This window comes from Electrophorus electricus, chromosome 11 (genome assembly GCF_041902795.1).
Source record: "Electrophorus electricus isolate QZ-2024a chromosome 11, ASM4190279v1, whole genome shotgun sequence".
Classification (NCBI taxonomy): Eukaryota; Metazoa; Chordata; class Actinopteri; order Gymnotiformes; family Gymnotidae; genus Electrophorus; species Electrophorus electricus.
In genome coordinates this window covers 3685185-3701102 of record NC_137507.1, presented here as the reverse complement: position 1 = coordinate 3701102, position 15918 = coordinate 3685185, and the positions used below count along the sequence as shown (strand labels likewise).

The window sequence follows — 15918 nt, the reverse complement described above, 5'->3', positions numbered from 1 at the left end:
ACAGCTTACTGTACCGACTGGGGAGGAAAAACATGCGCGCACACGCAGTCATTGTGTATGAAATGGTAGCAGGTGCAGGCCCCTCTCATTTGTGCACGCTGCATGCTGTTGTCACAGTGCAGCAGAAGTCTGGTCTTGATTGTGCTGTGTTAGGAGCCATAGGCCTCAGTGTGCAGGGGAAGAAGGCAGCAATCAATCTGCTGATTAGGGCTGGAGCATTTTAAGCTCCTGTCACTCTGTTGGTTTGAATCCATAGAGCACCTCTGTGATGTGGGGGCTGAGGATGCCTCATGTTTCCTATTGAGGCATGCACAAACACACACACACACACACAGATGCATGCAGGGAGTTGCCTCAGGGGGCTCCAGACATTATTTTTAATTGCAACAATGAATCCACACTCCAAAAAGCTAAATTCCCCAAGGTCTCCTTTAAAGAACCACGAAGGGGGATGAGAGAGGTGTGGGGGGTGGGGGGGTTGAGCCGCAATCTCTCAGCAAATCACCAGGCCTGAAAATCCAATCTGCTCCTGGAGACAGCAGGCTGTACATCATTTGGCAGGCGCAGGTACTATCAGCGCTTTATCAGACGCCGGGGTCTGAAATATTAGGGGCCAGGGACAGTGGCGGGACTTTGCGTTCGGCGACATCTCTCCCCTGTGGATGGTCCGGCAAACGTGTTTTGAGAGGAGAGTGACAAGCCCTCAAAGTCGGTGACTGATCCTTGTTTTCCCGTGAACAAACAACAATCCGCATCTGACGCTACTTCTATGGATCGCTGCTACATGTAATCCCCAGTTGTAAACGTATCGGCGGAAGGAGCGTCAGGCTCTTTGTAATCCGCAGACTTTCTTCCCTAGCCAATCACATCTCGCAGCCTGGTCCCAATATCCCACGTGTCCTCGCCCTTTCCTCTGACAGTTACCGAAGCGTGCAGGGAAAACTCGCGGCGGCAGAAGAAAGCTCCGCAGATCGGCTCCTTGAAGGAGGGAGGATTGCACGGCGCCACGAGACAAACCGCGAACGCTGTCGCGTGAAAAGGCAGACGCGGGTGTGCCAGACGGGTTTTTCGTCGACGAGCGTTCCCAGGTTTTAATTAAAGTGCTTTGGTTTTCGCGTTCCGGTGCGTTTTAGCCTCGGAGCGCAACCGGGACGCTTGCGTTCCTCGTCGTAGGGCGGCGCGCGCAAGGCCCGTCCTCGCGAGGACTGCGGGGTTATCCGCGTGCGGCGCGTGACACGGACTCGCTCGTTCTGGGATGGGGTTCATTGTGGAATTTCACTTTTCCCACCACTTTCCCTCAGGGATACGTGGACAAGGACGTGTTTCACACTTTATTCATAGAAAAGCACTGAAATCCAACACAAATCATATAAAATGGTAGTAGCATTACATAAATAGTAATAAATTTTTGTTTATAGACATTAGCTCAAGAGGTTGCACAAACAAAAAAAAAGGTTGAACTATACTTTTGTGGCAACAAATACTGGATACCTTTTCATAATTCAGTAGCACAGAGAGGCGACAAACACTTTCCCTTAAATTAAACGAAACAAACAAACAAAAAACCCAAAAACTCAAAACAGTAGATGAACTAGTGAACGATCTCTACCAGCGATTATTATTAATTTTTCCTTCTAAACTCTAGGGACAGGTCAGAACACTGGTACAGTCAACACATACAGACACGAAGTTTGGGAGAGGAGCCACGGAAGCGTCTCCTCCTCCGGCGACGCCGCTGGACCAGCTGCCGGGACCACGAAAACGCTTGCTTGGGTATTTTTCGTTTTACACAGCAGGCGGCGCTACGATCGTCCCGCAGACGTCTGCTCAAAGAAGGGAAGAAAAAAAAACTTGCAAAAAAAGTCTCCGATTTTCTTCGGGCGATCTTCGCGACGTACGGGTCGTCCCGGCGGATATCGAGTCGGGGGTTTGCTAAGGACGGCGGCGTTTTTGACGCGAATTTTACGGCCGATCCTCCGGAACAGAATTGGGGACGTTTAAATAAAACCAGTGACCGACACGGAATTCTCGACAAATCAAAGACTCTCCCTATACGCAGCCATCAAAGACGCGTCTGTCCAAGTGTCGATGGGGCCGTGGTGTGTCCGCAGCTCCCAACAGATAGATCCTTTCTCCAATTCCCTTCCCAAGGCCGAAAATAGAGAATCGCAAGCCTAAAAGTGTGAACCAAGCATTGGGCAGAGGCAGAAACTGCGCCGGAATACAAGATGTCGCAGCTGGCAGCTTCAAACACCTTCGCCCCAGGTTTCGGACGGTTGAAAGTCATTTTTGGATCACTTTGTCTCTCTCTCTCTGACACTCTCTCTGTTGGTGCTCTAGTCCACTTACGTTGGCAACACAACTTCCTGAAACACACGGCTGCGTTTCGAGAGGAGATTATAAGGCTTCAAAGGAAACGAGTTGTACGCATGTCAGTCAAAAGGCAAAAGTCCGATCTGTCCGTTCCGGGCGCGTTCCCGGCGGATAGGGAGGAAGGTCTGGGTTAAGTGATTCTGCATAGTCAGTTCAGGTCTGTTCATAAACGTTTGTCCTCTCCACTTCTTTCAGTCTTTATACACCATGCTTTGTTTTTGTTAAAAAAAAAATTACAAAAAAGAGGATACAAACAAAACAGTAAATAAGACAAAATGTTCACAGGAGCACCTGAGAAATGTTTTAAAGTCTTTCCTCTTAACTGCTGTCACATTCCCAGCCTGTGACAAATTCAAGTATCCGAAAAAGAAAAACAAACAAACAAAAAAAACAGTTATCATAAATAATTATAACTTTACAATTTTTTGAATTGACACTTTCATATTTACAATATCTTAAATGCTTATGCTACTTTTTTTTGTTTGTTTTGTTTCTTTAAGTGATTCCCTGAGAACTGAGTTGAGCGTCTTTTCTCCTCACGCTTGCGTTCTGGGTTCCTTCCGTTCAAAGCTGTGGAGTGCATTCTAAGTGTCGTGAGCTCGTGGAGGTGGTTGGTCTGGAATGTGGAAGAAATAGTGGTCTTGAAACATTCCCTGGCATTTTCTAAATTAGAGGCGGGGTTTTGTTACATTTTTTGACGAACAGGATGAGCAGTTAACAGGTTAACTGCTAATCCAGATGCATCATGATTGACAGGAGAAAACGAAGTGCTTGGATAATAATGCTACTACAGCTAAGACTAAAATTTCACACTTTTCTCTTTCTTTCTTTCTTTAGGAACCCCCCCCCCGAGAAAACTATGAATCATAATGCTGAACTTGAAAGGGTGACTATCTCTGCTCCCCCTGAAAATAAAAGAAGGTTCACGTTTCTTTTAGTTATCTTTAAAAGGAGACCTTTTGTTCAGGCGGTGAAGGACAGCCCTTCTGCGGCCACTCTCGGGTGGAGCTTTGACAGGTTTGGGCCCCTAGGATTCTCTTTCATCTCCTTAGAAGACCCCGCCCTGCTTTTGGAGTGACACAAAACAACAGGAGAGATTGGGGAGGGAGGGAGGGGTTTAGCGTGCCGTGGGCGGAGCCGAGTCCCAGGGTGGGTGTGGCCAAGGAATCCTGTGGAGCCGGCCTGCAGCGACGGGCGTCTTCCGTGTTCCGGCTCTTTCTCCCTGCCCTGCCCTGCCCTCAAACTGAGGCCTCTTCCAGACCCTTAAAGCTGTTCCTTAAATACGATCGAGGTATGACAGTAACACTGTTTGTGAGTGTTCTAGGAATGACCATTGTTTTGAGTGTTCAACTTCCTTCACAAAACAAACAAACAAATAAAACAAACAAACAAACAAAAAAAACAACCGCAAAACCACCAATCGCCATGATGGAAAATCTTTCCCAGGCTCAAAGTACACCACCTTACATTTGGTTTCTCTTTATGTGCCACTTCTACATTTTTACCCACAACGTCTGTAAGAAATGAAAGCGAGCATAAGCCTAAATAAAACGGTTATTATGCTTGTTCTCCACAGGTTCTACCTGTTAGAATAAGTTAGTGAACAGTGATTGTTCACGGTGTAAAAAACAAACAAACAAGGACATATCAAACAAAACGAAGAAATTCACAAAGGAGGACAAAAAGAACAGGATTATGGGAAGAAATAATGCCTTAAATAGAAGAGGACCAAGCAGACCAACAGAGGGCGCTCTTTAACGGGCACGGCTCAGCCGAAGCGTTCCCGCACTAGCATCATCAACTTTTTCTTGCCCTTGTAGATCTGTTTGAGGTTGTCTATGAACTGGGCGAACTGGATGTGGCCGTCCTGGGCGAGGAGGAAGGTCTCGCGCGCCTTGCTCAGGAACTCGATGAACTCGCCGTAGTGGCGCGGGCTGATGTGTGTGAGGCGCGAGTGCGTGGTGTTGATGTAGGCGCTGATGGTGGCGTCCAGGAGCTGGCGCAGGGGCGCCTTGTCCGTGCTCATCAGCTTGCCCGAGTTGCGGCGCCCGGGGATCCCAGCCAGGCCCGGCGCCGTCATGGTGCAGCGGCGCAGGATGTCCGACAGCACGGTGGCGCAGTGCACGCTCTTCACCACCAGGGGGATGATGGCGGCCAGCTCATTCTTGCCCAGCGAGTGGCTGAGCGCGCACGCCCAAAGCACGTCGTTGATGGCCGGGTGCGTGTCCTGGTTGTAGGCCAGATTCAGGTGGGCCATGGCCAGCGTGGCCAGCTTGAAGGCCCGCAGTGGGTAGCCGCGGTGCTCCATGTAGCGTGCGATGGTGAACAGCTGCGAGTAGGTCATGCCTGTGGCAGCGGCGTCGATCACGATCTGGTAGGCCGTCTCGAAGGCGATGTGGTCCTTCTCGCAGAGCGTCAGGGCTGACAGGGCGCAGTTCTGCGGGTCCTTCATGGCGCACTGCAGCGCCAGCGTCCGCGCGCAGCTGGCCAGCTCCTCCCGCTGCGGGTAGTCCAGGCTCAGCCGAAGGATGGTGTTGTGAGACATGACGGTGGCCGCCACGATGCTCGTGGCCTCCGTGGGCGTGAACAGCGTGTACCAGCTCTGCAGGATGCTCACCAGGGCGCGCAGGCCTGCGGCGGCACGGGGACAACAACCAACCAGAGTAAGATAGAGACGGTCACATGATGTGGGCGGTCATTTGGTAACACTTTTATGATCACGGTTGCAGTGTGACTAATATTATGCATTCAGTAACAATGTGTAACATTTTTATTATAATATAATTTTTAGTTTTTAATTAATGTTGTAGTTACAGTGTAACTGTGGTGGTGTAATGTAAAGAGATACCAGAAATGGTTAAAAAAATAAATAAAATTTTAAAACCTGAAAAAGAAAACGTCATTGAAAATGCAAAGCCTGAAGAAAATGTTTGATACAGACCAACTTCAGTAGCGCAGGTGACCAGCCAGCGCACCATCTCTCTGCGTCTCCAATTTAGAGTGGACAAAGTCATCCTCATCACCTGTACAGAAAGGTCACACTGGGTTAAAACGAGAGTGAGACCCCACACACACACACACACACACACACACACACACACACACACACACACACACACACACAAACAACCCATGAAGAGGAGCAGGTCACGCGCGCACACCTGAAGCCCCAGCTCCAGGGCGACGTTGAGCAGCGTGATGTCCGGAGGGCTGTCGGCGGGCGTGGCGATCTTGAAGGCGTCTTGGGCCAGCTTGAAGATGAGCGAGGACGAGTGGATGTTCTTCTGGATGGCCTCCAGGACTGTGCGCAGACGCAGCATGTCTCCTGCGCCACACACAACCCATGTTCCCCCGCCCCGCCCTTCGGTTAACACTCGCGACGGGGCGCGGGGTGTGTGCGCGGCCGTGCTGGGACGCAACTCACCCTTGGCCGCAGTGAGCATGGTGGACGCCAGCTCGCACTGCTGGGACTCCAGGTGCCCAAGGGTGAACCAGCGCGGGTACCGGCCTGGCACGATGGAGATGCCATGGTGGGGGTGACCCACGTCGCCCGACGGGGCCGTGGACTCCAGCACGGGCAGCCTGCAACACACCCTGCCACATGGTCACCACTGGCCACACACACACTGCAAGAGTTTGTTCATTTATACCTTGTCCCACTCGTCGGTAGGACTAAACTAGGGTAACTTCCTTAGCCTCTCCTCATGGAAGGCGTGTAAATTACAATTACAATTACGTTAAATTACGTTTACATTCCATTTCCAGCATTTGGCAGATTTTCTTATCCAGAGGGGACTTATCGACAGGACGGTATTTGTGCTCTGCCAGGTGACAGACACTGCAAGGCCGAGAGCATAGCCAAGCACGTGAGGCTCCGTCACGCATGACGCTGCGTGTGTGTATGTGCGTGTGTGTGTTTGTTCACAGTATTCTAAGTGCAGCTGGGTACTTATGAGTCATGCCAAGCTAACAAAACGATCTAACAAAACGATTCTCCTTCCCATAAGTTCTCTTTCTGAAGGACCCTTGGAGGCAGCTTATAGTTACCCTCCACAGTAAGAATGAAACTACTGCTTGGTAGTTTTAGCAACTTTTTGTTAAGCATGATTAAAAGATCTAAAGGCAGTGCAGACAAAATTCCTGAAGGCTGACGGATTAGAGTTGCTACCACTAACTCGTCCGATTCAGCTCATCGAGGGGCCCAATAGCTGATGTGCTGGAACAGGTGTGCTGGGACCCCCCCCCCCGTGGAACTGGCTACTCGTGACTACTTGTGAGCGTCTGAAGTTGAACGGCAGGCCGAGGACGGTGGCAGTGTTCTGCGCGACCTCTCACCTCATGGCGCGCAGGCCGATCTTGTAGGAGAGGTCGGCATCGTGAGGGAGGAGCGCCGTGAACAGGTACTTGGCGAACGTGTGCATGGGGACACTCTCCCTGTGGATGACCTCACCGAGGCCACTGAAGGGTCCACCTACACACACACACACACACACACACACACACACACACACACACACACAGAATGTTAAATATTTAATTCCATTGTCAAGGCCAGTCTAAAAAGATCTAAAGAGACAGCGTGAGGAAAAAGTGGTGGCCCATCCAGAATTTGAGTCTCATGACCCCGGGGGGCCAGAGGTCAATGGGGGAGGAGGCGGGCAAAGACCAAGGGGAGGTGGCTAAGAGGACAGCACTGTGGGAGTAATCAGAAAAAAACAGAAGAGAGCCAAAGTTGGATGGAGGGGTTGTAGGAGAGGATACTGTGATGGGAAGATAGAAGAGTGCAGCAATAAGGGAAGGAAACAGAGACACGGAGAGGTGAACTGCACGTGGATTGGCGTGCGCGAGCGCGAGACCGTGCGTGCGCACAAGCGTACCTTCCAGCAGCAGCAGCGCCTGCTTGCGCAGCGTCTGCACCAGCAGCTCGTCCAGGGCCAGCTCCTGCAGCTTGGCAACAATCTGCTCCTCGTTCCGGCACACCTTCTCCTGGGCGTACAGGCCCTCAGGCATCAGCCGCTGCTGGCCCATGCCCATGAGGGCCACCTCCAGGGCCAGCGCCAGGTAGGACTCGCCACCATCTGTGCAGCCCCACACCGGTACGTGCTGGTACACCGGGGGCTTGGGCTCGCCCGAATCTGCCAGGAGGGAGAGAGGGGAGGCTTAGCTATCGTTTTCCGAAAGAACGGAACAGCGGGGACATAGGAGACAGCGGGGGGGGGATACCTAGTACTGGGTGTTCCAGGAGGACAGCAGGGCCAGAGAAGTGAGAGGGGGAGACATGGAGATGTCTCGACTACATGAACCAGCTGTTGCTGCTGGTCTTTCTTGGTTAGGAATGGGAGTCTTTGATTGGACGAAGGCTTGAGAATGCCCATCTGGCAAAAGCCAGATGTGTCCAACTGTGTGACATAGCCAAACAAAGGGCTGTGCTAGCTTTCCAACACACACACACACACACACACACACCCAATCACTTAAGTACTTTGGCCCAAGGAGAGCAAAAGCACTTGTACTCACACACACACACACACACACACACACACACACACTAAAAAAAAAAAAAAAAAATATATATATATATATATATATATATATATATATATATATATATATATATATATATATATCTCACCGTACCACTCGCTTGCATTATTCCAGAGCACAAAAGCTCCCTGTTGGTTCCTCACAATAGGAATACAATAGCCGTTCGGTCAGGACCGTGTTCGGCCTGGACCGTGTTCCGCCCGGACTGTGTGGGACATATAGAATGCAAATGCTGCTTGGTTTTACAATTCTTAGTCTACCAAGTGGTCAGAATGGCCCCTCTGCTACAATAGCACTCACCCCACCCCCATGCCAAGCCTGGCCTGTGTGTGTGTGTGTGTGTGGTTTATTCAGACTGAATAATGCTATGGGTGTCTTAAGCGGTATGAAAGGACTCAAGAGAGCTAACCTAACTCCACTGCTCCTCCACATGCATACTGCCAGCCCATAATAGTCTACCTCCGGTATCCATGGCGTTGTCATCCTCCACTCGACACGTCTCGGTGAGAGTGGCGAAAAGGCAACCAATAGGGTCGAGTGGGTGGCCCACCCAGCCCTCCAGATTAGTCGTGCTAGTCATTCCCCTCTGCAGCAAATCTGGACACACACACACACACACACACTTTCTGTATTGAACTATAGGTCAAAGCTGACTCAGTACAGTTAATAACTTGGAATTCTTTTAGTGGCTGTTCCTCATATCCATCAGTGTACTGCTGTGGCGTTCCTGGAGCTCTCTCGCATTCCGGGGGCCAGCTTCCCAGCCATGGATTAAGCCCAGATCTGGACCAAACTGCAGCGGTAAATCAAACCATTGGACAATCTTTTTAGTTCAGCTCGGGGCTTAACCTGGGTGTGGAAAACCGGCCCTTTGTGTTTTCCTTGTTCTAACATATCTGACTTTTTCCTGACTCTAAGCGCAGAGCAGTGCTTGTGAATATACATGAAAAAAAAACAAAACTTTATGAAAAAACATTTTGAATAATAAGGAGTCTGAATATGAAGCTCTGCGTTTGTAGAGAATACTGAGCTGGGCTGCTCCGCGTATGATTGGCTACCAGGCATCACAGCACTGGTGCACTGTGGCACTGAAGCTGACATGTCCGGGCGCCACTGTTTAAAGTCCGTTTCTGCGTCAGAAGAGTCTGCCGTCTCCTCTCCGCGCAGACGCCGTTCTGACCAATGGGGCAGGCTCCTGGTAACTGCTGACTGATGTCATGCAGCACTGTGTTCGTGTTAACCTCTAGCGTACCAGGGGGTTTTGTAGAACTCAAACAGGTTCAGGCAGCTTGACCAAATAATGAGTGAAACAGGGGGATCTCTGCTGTTAGGTCACATCAGGAGGTGCGTGCGTGTGTGTGTTACCTTTCTTCTGGTGTTTGTAAATGTCCAACTGCCGCTGCTGCTGCAGCCGTAGCGTGTTAATTATGGCTACGGCCAGTCGCAGGGCCTCCCTCGGGTAACCGTGGGAACGCAGGGCGTCCACCCTGGCGCAGGCAGTAGGCACGTGATCTGGAAGGCGCATGGCACAGTTAGCATGCGGGTCCTCTAAGACCCCCGCTTGCTTGCTAACAATCCAAGTGTAATTAGAGGGTGTACGGCTCTACTGGCAACATTTCCTTAAAAGTCTTAAAATGATTAAGAGTCCATGTGAGGATCGAGTGATTCTGATGTAGGGAGGAAAAAAAGGTGTGTGTCTGTATTTACACACTGATGTATGTTGTCTAGGCTCCCTGCAAATGGGGCCAGTTCTTTTAAACGGAAAGCTGTGACCTAAGTGACCGGGCTGGACGTGGCCAAGTGCTCACGCATGACTCCCTTACCCAGCCACAGAGGCAGGCCCTGGGGGTTGAAAAGTAGACTTTCCCCCTCCCTCTGGTAGGCGGGAGACACGTAGAAGTCACTGCTGATGATTCTCTGCAGGTGGCTGTCCTGCCAGTGGAGGTCACAGGCTTCCATAGCACGGGTGAACACCGTCCTCCTGGGTCTGGCCAGCGAGTCTTGAGACACACACACAGACACATACACTGTGAATCTAATGCTAAGCGAGACGAGGTCTGCAGAGGAGGGCAGAACGGGAGGCTGACCTTGTGCCAGGTTGCTCTGGGGCAGGGCGTTGGTGATATTGGGCAGCTCGCTGCCGTAGTTACCGTCCTCCAGGGGGCAGACGTCCATGTCGGCCCACTTCTTCAGCTGCCTGAGCCAGGCGTTCTTCTCCTCACTCTTGCAGTGCGGGTTCAGCACGACGCAGACCCACAGGGCGCCTGCGGACACGGCGCCGCACAACCCGGAACGGCCCGCGGAACGCAGGCGAGGGCAGGAGGGACCGGGAGGGAGGGAGAGAGAGGCATGCAAGTAAGAAGATAGAAAAAAAGTGATTACACATGAGAAAGTGAGGGACGGTCATGGTGTGTGTGTGTGTGTGTGTTTTTTTTTTTTTGGGGGGGGGGGGGGGGGGTGAAATTCCGCACAGCTCTTTCCAGCAGCTTTTAATGGGCTCTTAAAAGTGAAATGGAAAAATGAGAGGCGCGCAAGTAATGGACTAGGTGCTAGTGCATCACTGTCAGCAGGGGTCCAACACTGGCCCCAGCGCCGGCAGAGGCCTGGAAGGTAGGGGGGGGGGGCGCTCCCGTGGGCACGAACACGTTGGCTGACGCAGCCGCCGCAAAATGACAATGAAGCAGTAGTGACAGGGTGCTGGGCCGAGTCGATTAGCAGCAATATTTCAGGCAAAACGGAAAAGGTGCGGGAAACGTTAGCGCGGCCGATAAAGGAACTAAAGCTAGCGGTTAAGAATTCGCGGCCATGCTATCTCGTCAGCGTTCCTTGGTGACGTATCGCATTAAGCCTTTTCCTTTAGTGAACGTGAACCGACGGGGACGGCAGTGGCGGACGCGTCAACGGTTGCTACGCGGGGGAGCGACGCAGCGAAGGCAGATGAGCATACTCACCCAGCTCGTCCCACAGCTGCCGGCACTTGTCCGTCATGCCCGTGCCCTGCTGTCGCCATAGCGACAGGCGCGGGTCGGCCATGAACTGCTCGGTGATGAGGGTGAGCATGCGCGCCCCGTTCGAGTCCCGCATGCGTAGCATCTCCCGCACCTGCACCGCCGCAAAACCCACACACACAAACACACACACACACACACACACACACACACACACGGAAAGAATTCATCATTACACACAGCCCGAATCAAGATTGTGAATCACACTCATTTATTCAACAGCCATGTATAAACACTACAAAACCAGACTCTGAATAACTTAATTACCTCACACACAAACACACACACACACACACACACACACACACAGCACAAACATTGTTCCCTACTTCTGCCCTAGAATATAATAGAAATATATTTTGTCCCCTCCAGTCTAGCCTAGACAGGAATTATAGATCAGGATAACAAATAAAATAACGATAACATCATTACATATTAGGGAACTTCACATCTTAAAACACTAAGAATGCAGGTGCAGAAACACAATTTGGTGCATCTACCCTCATCTGTAGGTTACATTATTAAACAGGACAAAGTGTAATGACTGTAGCAGAAGCAGCAAACCCCCCCCCCCCCCCCCCTTCAAAAAAAAAACTGCATAGAAGCCAATCTGGCAACACGGCACAGAGCAGAACGAGACACAAAGGGAAGAGCAGTATGGCTGGAGTAGTTGGGTATAGCAAGGGGCCTGGGCTCACACAGAGGCCCCGAACTCAACCGCCTGGCATATCCGCACACGGAGGGGCGGTTTGGACGGGTGTCCATAACCTGCCACTGAAAAAGGGAAGGCCGCGTGACATTTAATTAAAGTGCATTGATTTAAAAGGGCCTCCCAGGATTTCATAGCCCCATAATTTATCACAACAGCATCTTTAGTTTCGAGCTTTCCCTCCACTTATGCACATCTGTATGCGCAGACACGCACGCACACGCACACATATGCGCCTACGGCTCTCACCTTGGCGAACATGGAGTTGAGCTGCTTGCCCGAGCCGTAGTAACCTCCCTGCGACAGGAACTGCTTGACCTGCTCACGGACCTGCTCCTCATCCAGGTGCCAGCAGTTGTCGTCGTCGATGCTGGCCCCTGCCGTGGGATCCGGGGCCCCTGCCGTGCAAACACGCGTGCAGAGCAAACACTGGTGAAACTAGAGAAACAGTGATCGTGTGTGTGTGTGTGTGAGTGAGAGAGAGAGACACAGAGGTTACGTTTGGAAGTATATTTTAGAAGCACACTCGTATATACATGTTATAATAATTGATCAACTGACTCAAAATACTTGATTTCGACCCTTAGGAAGGAAGATAGGAAGAACTATCCTAAGTGGATTTTTCAAAAAACAAAAACTGTTGACACTCTTTTCTGCACTGCCTCTCTGTGGATACGCCACTCCTGCAGTGAAACGCAGAGATAGAACGCATTAGAGATTTCACTCGATCCAGAGATCTTACTCCGTTTCCACTAGGCCGGTCCTCTTTAGGTTCCCTCTTTTCCATTTACTGTCAACTAAAGCTCGCTGCGCACACACACACACACACACACACACACACACACACACACACACACACACACACACACACACATAAAACGGAAGCTCAGTCTTTATGTGTTCCAGCCACAAGCTATGAGCATTCCGTGCTAACACACACTGCATGCCCTGTGTCACGTAACCCCCGGTGTGACGCGTGCGTCCTATTCGTAGACAGCCGAACCTTGTTGCCGCGCGTGTTCGTGTGCGTTAAAAGGTAGCGCACTTAAATGAAGGCTTGCTTGGCCAAACCTAAAGGAGGAGGGTCAACGTGTAGATAGTGTGTCCTGTTAGTGGAATGCCAGGTCAGACCAAGTCCTGTCGCGGCTGGCAGGTGTCGCGAGAGGACACTGCGTGCCAGACAGGCACAGGGACTGGCGCTTCCCAGCAGAGCAGAGACGCGCTCTGACCCCCACCGCTGGCCAGTGAGAAGGAACGGGAGAGGCAAGGGGTCTGCTTTCCTTCACCCGTCCACTTAAAGACTAACTTGGGGGACTTCTAAGGCCCCTGGACACTAACGTAAACCATCCAGGGTTAAGGACGTAAACCGTAAGTGCTGTACCTGGCACATTTGGAAGCAGCATGCTTCCCTTACAGGGCCTTCAAACAAAGATCGTCACAAGATACGTTACTTCTGACAGTGAAATACTGCATCGGGGTCCAGCAGTGTCGGGAAACCCTTGCGACTCAGTGGACACCATTTGTACCAAGTTGCAGTGAAGCAAAGAGTCCTATTCATTTATTTGCACATTATTAAAGTTTGCTACATTCTGGCTTTTAAGTGAAATAGGGTGATATATATATATATATATATATAAATAAAATTTTCTACTGAGCCAGGCAAAGGTCTGAGTGTCATGTGTCATTCCCATGATTAAACCACAAGCTGATATGTGCAAATTTCATTCAGCTGTCCATCGTGGCTGCCGTCATGACCGCAACTCTCCGCCTGCCCCGTACACTTTGCTGTGGACCAGGGGCCGGCCCCTCACCATGCACTTGGTTGATCTCCGAGTTGGAGGAGAGGATCTCATCGGCGAGCTTCTGCGCGGTGGGCAGCACCTCGGTGTGGTGGGCCGTAATCAGGTACTGCACGAGCTTCTGCAGCTGGTCACGGTTCATCTGGAAGAGCGTCTCGGAGATGGGCAGCCTCAGCTTCACCTGCTCGGGCTTGCGGATGCGGTAGAGCGACAGCGCCACCACATGGGCACAGTAGAAGATGTCGCGGTTGCCACAGCCGCATGTCACGGACGTGATCTTGCAGCGGTCGAAGCTGATGGCTACGCGGTGCCCCGTCTCCGGCTCGGACTGCGTGGCCGGCTCCGTCACCATGCCGCTGAGATGAAAACCTGGAGGGAGGGAGGGAGTGGTGTTAGTGTAAGTAATCACACCTGGGCCCCTGGAACGCCGCTTAAACATCGCTCGAGGTCGCACTTCGCAGAGGTAGCAGAACGCGGCTCGATGGAGGAGCCAATCGGAGAGGGATACAGGAGCGGTCACGGAAAGAGGGCATCCAAACACACCCGGGGAAAGGAAAGAACCCCCCCACCTCACCCCCAGGACAGCAACCCCCACGCTCTGCTCTCAATGGCCACACTTACATGCAGTCTGATAATCCCATAATAATCTGACTAATAGCTTAATCTGAATATAACGTGCCCTATTTACGCCTCGGATTAGACTACCTCACACTGAGGCCACTGCGATTTCTATCCGATTGGTTAAGATGGGCAATAAACAATCCATTAAACAGAAGAATAAAAATCAGGTAAACACCTCAAACTGATTACATCCCTTATTTACATTTGTTTTGTAATGAAAGTTTACAAGAAGCAATATGGCAGGAGCCTGTATCTGTTCTGCTGGAGTTTACACTTCAAACTTTAAAAGACTTAAAAAATAGTTTCTGCAAGATGGCTGGCCATAAATCATTCGTTCAAGCAACTGGCCGACAGTGGGTTTACACAAACTACAAAGAATATTTAAATATGATATGTTGCAACGTTGCAGCACATCAGTCTCTTGTACATTTGTTAATAAGTAGGCCACACGGGAAGAACATTTTCCTGAGCCGAAATTTAAAAGAGATTAAACACACGAGCGCACCAGACGAAAACTTGGGCAATGAGCCGCTGCTCATCTGCACTCACATGGTGCTCGTTGTCACGGTAACGTATACACTGAGTGGTGCTCGACGCAAGGGCGTAATTTTGGATCTGATTATTTGGAGCGTGCATGCAGATGGAGATTTTCAGTGGACCGCGGAGTGGCGCACGCGGAAAGCTCAGACTCAGTCCAGAACCAGATCGAATTCGGTTCCGGCTGCCGAAGGTGTTTGTGCGAAAACACAGCCAGCGACCTCTGGCTGTCTCCTCCCCACAGGCTGGAGATGTGAACACCTCCTCGGGGAGAGTCTCCGGGCGTCATCACACACGCAGAGGGGCTGTAATATCAGCACTGGTGGTAGGGGGTGCTGTGAAGTCTCGCCTCGGAACACGTCCCACAGGACCCGGGGGTTAACGCCTGGGGCAGACACACCTCAGCCAGCGGGGAGAGTGTTGAAGGGAGACGTGTGCATGTGTGTGTCCGGCCAATGGGACAGCTCGCTGTGAACTCTGACTGGTGAAATATTAATGATGGAGACCTACAGGGGAGGGGTTGGGTCAGGAGGATTACTGTATCATTCTTAGCCATGGCAACCTAGAATCCCCTAACAACACACAGGCATTGTGTTACTGCACCAGACAGGCTGGGAAGCGGAGATCCTTCAAATGGCCGATCTGGCCTGGCGTCCTGCACCTGGGGCTACAGCGCCTAGCTAATCCACCGAAGCCTCAGTAGTCCAGATGCATCCGGTTCCGATTCCTTTCGCCCCTGCTCTCGGAGGAGGCCGGCCTGGTGCCCAGGTTGCGGCACGCTTGCGAGGCCATTCCCGCGAGGCCCCCCTCCGCCTGTGGAGTGCCTCAGGCATCTTGTGCGGACCAAGAGCCCGGGGCCCGTGGCCTCAGATCCCTCGGAACCCAGTCTCTTCCAACACCCTGGAGATCGCCACGGTTTGCAATCAAATATCACGCAAACAAGAGCACAACACTGAAAAAGGCAAAAGTCCTGTTCTTACGCTGTACTTGTGGCTAATATTTCACTGCTAAGCCATTTCAGAGCTGTAGCTGTTCTTTTCTGAACTCAAAGGGTGGAGCCTGTGTGGGGCAGGGCATCATGGTTACGCCAGCTGCCGGTTGGTGCTGAGTTTCGCTACTTGTAGAGCTAACGTGCATAGATCAATTACATGATGCCGTGCTATGCATTAGTGACCACTGAAATGCCATAAATCGAAAAGCTATAAAAGACAAAAGTGCTTTAAGGATAGTTACTCCCACCCACCCCCACTAAAACACCAAATGCCTTGAGCATTGTCTACTTGCTGATGGCTCAGAGATGACTCAGTAATTCTTATCTAAGTCCGGG

The 15918-nt window shown here is 51.2% G+C and overlaps 1 protein-coding gene across 2 annotated transcripts in view; it reads right to left on the bottom strand.

The window, feature by feature from the left end:
* Nucleotides 1-1318: 1318 nt before the first annotated feature.
* The window catches only part of zswim5 (zinc finger, SWIM-type containing 5), a 32445-nt gene continuing 17845 nt past the window's right edge, over nucleotides 1319-15918 (bottom strand). Inside the window, exons 2-14 of one of the 2 annotated variants that reach the window (XM_035528242.2) lie at nucleotides 13446-13802; nucleotides 11884-12032; nucleotides 10869-11019; nucleotides 10005-10181; nucleotides 9741-9917; nucleotides 9283-9429; nucleotides 8377-8514; nucleotides 7251-7508; nucleotides 6709-6844; nucleotides 5798-5955; nucleotides 5535-5698; nucleotides 5315-5396; nucleotides 1319-5004 (exon numbers count right to left, since the gene is read on the bottom strand). In XM_035528242.2, the coding sequence (XP_035384135.2) occupies nucleotides 4142-5004; nucleotides 5315-5396; nucleotides 5535-5698; nucleotides 5798-5955; nucleotides 6709-6844; nucleotides 7251-7508; nucleotides 8377-8514; nucleotides 9283-9429; nucleotides 9741-9917; nucleotides 10005-10181; nucleotides 10869-11019; nucleotides 11884-12032; nucleotides 13446-13802 (2957 nt within the window). In that variant the 3' untranslated portion in view covers nucleotides 1319-4141. Of the gene's footprint in view, nucleotides 5005-5314; nucleotides 5397-5534; nucleotides 5956-6708; nucleotides 6845-7250; nucleotides 7509-8376; nucleotides 8515-9282; nucleotides 9430-9740; nucleotides 9918-10004; nucleotides 10182-10868; nucleotides 11020-11883; nucleotides 12033-13445; nucleotides 13803-15918 lie in introns of both variants that reach the window. The other variant, XM_081722585.1, reaches the window with a different exon arrangement.